At 39.2% G+C, this 8,730-nt stretch overlaps 1 protein-coding gene across 1 annotated transcript; it reads left to right on the top strand.

The window, feature by feature from the left end:
• Nucleotides 1–4,401: 4,401 nt before the first annotated feature.
• Nucleotides 4,402–5,352, top strand: LOC129622594 (olfactory receptor 1B1). Its single transcript, XM_055539193.1, has one exon. It carries the CDS (start codon nt 4,402–4,404, stop codon nt 5,350–5,352), a length of 951 nt encoding a protein of 316 aa, XP_055395168.1.
• The last annotated feature ends 3,378 nt before the right edge of the window (nt 5,353–8,730 follow it).

Here is an 8,730-nt window from a genome sequence, read left to right as displayed (position 1 = left end):
CACACATGTAGAGTGCAGTGTGCTGTTTGGCATATAGCAAGGACTCCAGACATGTTACTTATTATTCCCACTATTACTACTAACACTAACATTGTTAAATATCATTGTATATGGTGAAGATTGTTCACTGATAACCTTGGGAGCAAAACTTTGACTGAATTATTTTGTAAGTAGACTATAATTATACTAAATGTATGACATGGAGCAAATAGTTGATAGAGCATAAGATATGAATTACAATTTAAAAACACTAATTGGCATTTTATCATATTCTAACAACTGTGCAAACATAGTTTCTATGTCTATTTTGTGGTAAAGGAATCTGAGACTTGGACAAGTCAAGACACCTGGTCATGTAAAAGAGTTAGTAACTTGGAGCACAGCAATATAAACTTCTGTCAGCCTAGGCCCACACTCTGTATAGCAGAAACAAGTACACAATGCAAATACACATCACAGCAAATGGTTAAATACATTGTGGTGTATGCCCACAAAAGACTGTTACGTAGCAATGAAAGACAAATGAACAGCTATAGCCAATAATATCGGTGAATCTAAGTAATATAATATTGAGGCATAAAATCAGATAACCACAACTTACTTAAAGGTTTTTACTCTTTTACCACTTTCAGATCATCTGAAACTTAATAATATTCTTCCTGGAATACCTATAGCAGATATATAGCAAATATAAGCATCTATTAACAAAAGAAAGAGGCAAGAGGAGAAGGGAGTGACAGAGGATGAGATGGTTGGATGGCACCCCCGACTCAATGGACATGAGTTTAAGCAAGCTCTGGGAGATGGTGAAGAGTAGGGAAGCCTGGTGTGTTGCAGTCCACGGGATCACAAACAGTCAGACATGACTGAGCGACTGAAAAACAACAACAACAACAACAAGAGCCATGTTGGTTAGATGAGGAAAGAAGTGGGCAGATTTGAGCAGGCTGCTTTGGAGTTGAGATTCAGGAGGTTGGTTATCTTAGGTGAAGAGTGACAAGGAGAGGTGATGGATAATGTTCATAGAAGTAAGTATGAATTATCATCAATATTCTAGTTTCTGTGTTGAATAGTATGTTGATGCTTGTTTAATCATACTCAAAGCCAAAGGAGCAAGCAAGAATGTGATGCTCAGACCAATGAAGAGGCTATAGCATCAACCAAATGTTATGATTAACCTGGTCCTGAGTTCCTGATGCCAGAGGAACATAGGCAGTGATGATTCCTCTACCTGAGTTTCTTACGATTTGGCTAAAGATTTCTCCCCACTATTATAAGAGTCCTGCCTAAAAATTTTCTCTCACTCTAGATCTCTAGAATCAAACTCTAAAAAAAGAGCTTCCATCAGAAAATCACTGTAGAACTTACTAGAGTGAGAAAAGAAATAGGAATGGTAATTGGAAACATGGAATATACCTTAGATTGGGGAAAAACAATTTAGGGAAACTTTGTGGTTCATTGACTTATTGTAGGTCTGACAGTTAACAGTGCATGTGTATTGTGACATCTTTTTTTTCCATAAGGTTTTGGAAAATTATTTTGAAGCTAAACCTGAGTCTCCCAGTTCTAAGATGAATATTACCCAGTTTTGGATTCTCCATGATATACTGGCTTGAATGTCCTGATGCTGAGTGAGTGGTTTGACTATGGTGGATGTTATTTTGAGTTAGAATGGTGTGCTTAGTCTTATGATGGAACGAATAAATAAAATATAGGAAAATACTCTCATATCTCAGTTGTTATCCTTGCTTTTACTGTGTATATTTTCAACTGGAAAAGTTTCACAATATAGAAAAATACAGTGAGACCAAGACAATAAAGTACATACACTTAATATCTAACTTTAACAAAGCTTAACATTTTTCCTTTTTGATTTCAATTCTTATTTTGAAAATATAAACTGTTATGGATACAATTAAAACCCATACTACTTGTTTATGTTATCCTCTACCCTTCCTCCTTCCCCAAACAAGTCACCCACTATCCTAAATAAAGTAGTCATAATATATATTATATCTGTTTTACAAAAATAACACAGTATTTTCACATTTGAAAAATTCATATCTGCCATACTTTTCTAACATCCTGAGCTGGCAGTTTTCAGTTAATACGTGTTGAAGACTTAAGCTTATTGATGCATGGGTTCTGGTTTCAAGTGCTGTGTAACATGAGTAGATCACAATTAAAAAAAAAATATATATATATATAATATGCAGAGTACATCATGAGAAATGCTGGGCTGGAGGAATCACAGGCTGGAATCAAGATTGCCGGGATAAATATCAATAACCTCAGATATGCAGATGACACCACCCTTATGGCAGAAAGCAAAGAAGAATTAAAGAGCCTCTTGATGAAGGTGAAAGAGGAGAGTGAAAAAGTTGGCTTAAAGCTCAACATTCAGAAAACTAAGATCATGGCATCCGGTCCCATCACTTCATGGGAAATAGATGGGGGAACAGAGGAAATAGTGGCTGACTTTATTTTTGGGGGCTCCAAAATCACTGCAGATGGTGACTGCAGCCATGAAATTAAAAGACGCTTACTCCTTGGAAGAAAAGTTATGACCAACCTAGACAACATATTGAAAAGCAGAGACATTATTTTGTCAACAAAGGTCTGTCTAGTCAAAGCTATAGTTTTTCCAGTGGTCATGTATGGATGTGAGAGTTGAACTATAAAGAAAGCTGAGCGCCGAAGAATTGATGCTTTTGAACTGTGATGTTGGAGAAGACTCTTGAGAGTCCCTTGGACAGCAAGGATATACATCCAGTCCATCCTAAACTAAATCAGTCCTGAATATTCACTGGAAGGACTGATACTGAAGCTGAAACTCCAGTACTTTGGCCACCCGATGCAAAGAGCTGACTCATTTGAAAAGACCCTGATGCTGGGAAAGATTGAAGGCAGGAGGAGAAGGGAATAACAGAGAATGAGATGGTTGGATGGCATCACCAACTCAATGGACATGGGTTTGGGGGAACTCTGGGAGTTGGTGATGGACAGGGAGGCCTGGCGTGCTGCGGTTCATGGGGTCACAAAGAGTCGGACACAACTGAGTGACTGAACTGAACTGAAAATATATATACATATAGTACAGTATTTAGCTGAATAACCCATCATTCACTGAGAATGCCTTTTCAATTCTAAAAATTATGAATTTTTTGGGGGGCCACTTTCTGTATTCCATAGGCCCATTTAGCCACATTTTAGTTCACAAAGTGAGTCTCAAAATGCTTCTAAGAACTAATCTCATAGAGATTTAATTATTTGGTCACAATGTTATATTAAAAATCGATAATGAAAAGATAGTTTAAGAAAACAAGTTTGGAAATGAAGATACATCTAAAAATGTTATTTAAGGCCTTAATGAACATTTGGGGAGGGTCCAAGTGCAATTCCTGCCAGTGCATGGAGAACAATTTGAGAAGGCTGTATTTCCAGAATATGTTGGAATGAGATTATGAGTTTTTCTTGGGATAACTGGATCCAAGGAGGGTGCATGAGCTGTGTCATCTTGAAAGGCTTCTAGTTTGGATTAGACAATCTTAGACTATTAAGTCTGGAGGGATACAGTCTGATGTCAGTCCTGAGGGAGGGTTCCCAGGGATGAGCAAGGGTTTGAATTAGTCTTTTCTGGGAAGAATGCAGCAATCGTTACCTGTGGGTGCTCTTCAGTGGGCTCATATGATGCTCCAAGAGGAAGATTTTATAGGTAGGTGATTACTGTAAGGGAAAAGAAGTCAAGGAGTGATTGGATATTGGGGGATGATGGAGAGAGTCCCCCTGTTTTTGGTTTGGTCCATCAAATGGATGAAAATGATGATGCTGTTAACCAACCAAATCAAATAAAAGGGAAAAACAAGTTAGTTCATGACAACCTGAAGCAATTTTGCTACAAAAACCAACTACTTATAAAGATTCATTTCTTTATATGTTACATATTAAATAATACATTATGTTCCTTACAGGTTCATACAGAAGAAATCATGAAGATGGCCAGGTGATGAATTGTGACTAGAAGACGAGGAGCTAGAGACAGTGAGTATAGAAAATTTTTTGTGAAGTTTGTCACTGGACAGAGATGAATAGTAGTTGGATGAAAAGACAATATTGAATGAAGGGTTTTTATAGTACAAGGAACTTTATCAGGGTATGTGGATTACATAGAAGAACCCATTAGAGTGGATGGCAAGGAAGAAGTAAAGGAAAAAATGCTATAACAAATTCAAGGAGTAAAGTCATACACTTAGTAAGGGCTATAGTGCTCAGTTGAATTTAAGTCTTTAAGGAGCTTGAATAATGTACATAAATTAACTAAAATTGTTATGAGCTGTAACCTATGACCCACAACTTGGTTTTTGATTCAAACTCTTTCAGGCGGGCTCTTTGTCACTCATCATGGGCTGTGCCCCTAATGCTTCACATTCTCCAGTTTTCTTGCTTCTCATGTTCTCAGGAGCTGCAGTCCCCCCCATTGTCCTCTTTGTCCTGTTCCTGGCTATTTACCTGACCACCATGATGGGGAATGTGACTTTAGTGCTGCTCATCTCCCGGGACTCCAGGCTCCACTCACCTATGTACTATCTGCTCCGTGGTCTCTCAGTTATAGACATGGGGCTGTCCACAGTCATTCTGCCCCAGTTGCTGGCCCATCTGGTCACTCATGACCCAGCCATTTCTGCTGCCCGCTGCCTGGCCCAGTTATTCTTCTATGTGTTTGGCGTTACAGACACACTTGTTATTTCTGTCATGGCTCTGGATCGATACATGGCCATCTGTGACCCTCTGCACTACCATTCAGTGATGAATCGCCAATGCTGTGCCCACTTACTGTCCTTCTGTTGGGTGGTGTCTGTGGTGCACACCATGCTGCATGTGGGACTCCTCTTGCCTCTCTCCTGGTCTGCGGATGCCGAAGGCAACATTCACCTTCTCCACTTCTTTTGTGACCACCGGCCACTTTTGCGAGCCTCTTGCTCTGACATCCATCCCAATGAGCTGGCCATATTCTTGGAGGGAGGCTTCCTCATGATGGGCCCTTGTGCCCTCATTGTACTCTCCTACGTCCGCATTGGGGCCACCATCCTTCGTTTGCCCTCAGCAGCTGGTCGCCGCCGTGCAGTCTCCACCTGCGGGTCCCATCTCACCATGGTTGGCTTTTTCTATGGCACCATCATCTGGGTCTACTTCCAGCCTCCTTCCCAGAACTCTCAGGATCAGGACATGGTGGCTGCTGTGATGTACACATCCATTACACCTTTGGCCAACCCTTTTGTGTACAGCCTTCGCAACAAGGATGTCAAGAGTGCATTTCATAGGCTGCTTAGAAGAGAGAGGGTGGCCTCCTGATTAGCCTGATGCTTTTGAACTGTGGTGTTGGAGAAGACTCTTGAGAATCCCTTGGACTGCAAGAAGATCAAACCAGTCAATCCTAAAGGAAATCAATCCGGAATAGTCATTGGAAGGACTGATACTGAAGCTGAAGCTCCAATACTTTGGCCACCTGATGTGAAGAGCTGACTCATTAGAAAAGACTCTGATGCTGGGAAAGACTAAAGGCAGGAGAAGGGGGTAACAGAGGATGAGATAGTTGGATAGCATCTCTGACTCAATGGACATGAGTTTGAGCAAGCTCTGGGAGATGGTGAAGGACAGGGAAGCCTGTCATGCTGCAGTCCGTGGGATTGCAAAGAGTCAGACATGACTGAGTGACTGAACAGCAACAACAAAGAGCTGTATTGGTTAGATGAGGAAAGAAGTGGGCAGATTTGAGCAGGGCTGCTTTTGGAGTTGAAAGCAGGGAGTGGCCCGGGCAATTTACGGAACTCCAGTTTTAGTTCTTATTGGTCTGGTGCTCTGACAGCTGTGAAAACTCCCACATTCATGCCACACACGCTCAGGACTTCCTCATCAGCAAGCCTCCAGAATTTTCCCTCTGGCCGTTTATCTTCAGAGGATAGAAATGTGTCACTAAGCCTGAGTTATGTAATTCCAGTTGCAGAAATATGGGAATAATGTTGTGAAATTCTGAGCTAAAGCAAAGACAGTGAAGTTAATTATAGTCACATTGAATTCTGTGAGCTGGTTTGTGGGGAGTAGATTGGTGTATGTGAGAAAGTTAGTGGAAGAGAAGTTTAGGTAAATAGAGATGTCAATTTCTTACCTTTTTCATTAAGTGAGCAAATATATGCCCAGAAGTGAGTGTGAAACGGGGGCCATGATTTTATTATTCCACACGTGAGCCCCAGTTTCCATGGGCTTCTCATGGTATGAATGTCTTATTCTGATGCATGTGAATTCTGTTCTGTATATAAATATTTTCAGTTAATTTTAATTTACATTTCTTAAAGTAAAATATATGAAGAAAATGCAAGCTAAATACTTTGCTGCATAATACAAGAAACAGTGAATTATTTCAACAATAGATAAAATAAATTGGTTGTACTTAGATTTTTGAGAACTAGACATTGACCTCTATTTTGTGATCTCTTAAATTTACAGTGATAATCAAAACACTTAAAATTGATATATAATTAACATATGGCATTGTGTAAGTTTAAGGTGTATAATGTGTTGATTTGTTACATTTATATACTGTAGTTTGATTACCAGTATAGTTACAGCTAACCCCTCTAGCATATAATTATCATTTCTTTTTTGTGGTGGGAATGATTAAGATCTAGTTGCTTAGAAATTTAGAAGTTTATGATACAGTATTGTCTATATTTAGTCTGCTGTGCATTATTTCCAAGACTTATTTATCAACTAGTTGTAAGTTTGTACCTTTAAGCAACATCTTCCCAATTCTACCCTTATGCCCAACTCCTGGTAACCACCATTTTACTCTGTTTTTGTGATTTTATTTTCTTTAGATCCCACAAATAAGTGGTATCATACAGCACGGTCTTTCTCTGACTCATCTAATGTGGCATAGTGTCTTCATTGTTCACCTGTGTTTCCACAAATAGGATTGCCTTCTTTCTCATAGCTGAGTAATATGCCACTGTATATTTGTATCACATTTTCTTTACCTGTTCATCCATTGCTTGACACTTAGGTGTTTCCCTATCTTGGTTATGTTGAATAATGCTATAATAAACATGGGAGTGCAAGTATACACCCAGAAGTGGGATTGCTGGATTGCATGGTAGTTATATTTAAATTTTTTTTGTTTTCCATAGTGGCTATACTAATTTATATTTCCACCATCAGTGCCCGAGAGTTTCCCTGTTCTCCACATCTTGGCCAACACTTGTCTTTTTGATGATAGCAATTCAAACATGTGTGCAGTCCTGCTTCGTTGTGGGTTAAGTTTGCATTTCCCCAATGGCTTCCCCGATAGCTCAGTTGGTAAAGAATCTGCCTGCAATACAGGAGACCCTGGTTCCATTCTTGGGTCAGGAAGATCTGCTGGAGAAGGGATAGGCTACCCACTCCAGTATTCTTGGGCTTCCCCTATGGCTCAGCTGGTAAAGAATCTGCTTGCAATGCAGGAGACCTGGGTTTGATCCCTGAGTTGGGAAGATCCCCTGGAGAAGGGAAAGGCTACCCACTCTAGTATTCTGGGCTGGAGAATTCCATGAACTGTATAGTCCATGAGGTCACAAAGAGTCAGACACGACTGAGCGACTTTCACTTTCACTTTCTTTTTCTTTTTTTTTTTTTAATTTTAAATTTTATTTTATTTTTAAACTTTACATAACTGTATCATCATCATCACTTTCACTTTCAATGATTAGTGATGTTGAACACATTTTCATGTACTTTTTGGCCATTTGATGTCTTTTTAAAAAGAATCTACTCAGACCTTATGCTTATTTCTTAATCAGATGTTTTTGGTTGTTGATATTGAATTCTGTCAGATTATGGTTTGCAAATATTTTCTCCCATTCTGTATGTTGACTTTTCAATGTTTCTTTAGCTGTGCAGATGCTTTTTAGTTCGATGCAGTCACACTTGATTTTTCACTTCTGCTCTTTGTGCTTTTGTTGTCATATACAGCAACTATCATATACAGTTGCCCAGATCAATGAAGGACCTTCTTCCCTATTTTCTTCTAGCAGTTTTACAGTGTCAGGTCTTATGTTTAAGCCTTTAATCCATTTGAGCTAATTTTTGTGCATTGTGTAGGATAAGGCTTCAGCTTTATTATTTTTTAATACGTGTTTGTTCAGTTTCCCCAATATCGTTTGTTGAAGAAATGATCCTTTCTCCACTGAGTATTCTTCATTCCCTTGTCAAAAATCAATTGACAGGGATTTCCCTAGTGGTCTAGTGGTTAAGAATCTGCTTTGCAATGCAAGCATGGATTTGATTCCTGGTTGGGGAGCTAAGATCCAACATGCCATGGAGCAACTAACCCTTGGCAACTACTGAGCCCATGTGCCAAAACTAGAGAGTGTGTGTACTGCATCAAAATGCCCTGCATGCTGCACCTAAGACGCATGCAGATGAAAGGAAAAAAATCAATTGAAAAGATAAGTAGGTCTTTTCTAGACTCTCAACTATATTTTATTGGCTTATATGTCTATCATTTTGTATGTATCATATTCTTTTTTAAATGTATTTTTCACAAAGTGTTTATTTATCTAAATTTTTAGCTGCATCAGGTGACTTGGTTGGGATCTTAGTTCCTGGACCAGGGATCAAACCCAGACCCTTGGCAGTGAAAGTATGAAGTCGTAACCACTGGACTTCCATATTATTTTCATTGCTGTAGTTTCAAAA

This window comes from Bubalus kerabau, chromosome 11 (assembly GCF_029407905.1).
Source record: "Bubalus kerabau isolate K-KA32 ecotype Philippines breed swamp buffalo chromosome 11, PCC_UOA_SB_1v2, whole genome shotgun sequence".
Taxonomy (NCBI): Eukaryota; Metazoa; Chordata; class Mammalia; order Artiodactyla; family Bovidae; genus Bubalus; species Bubalus kerabau.
This window is presented reverse-complemented; position numbering and strand designations above follow the sequence as displayed.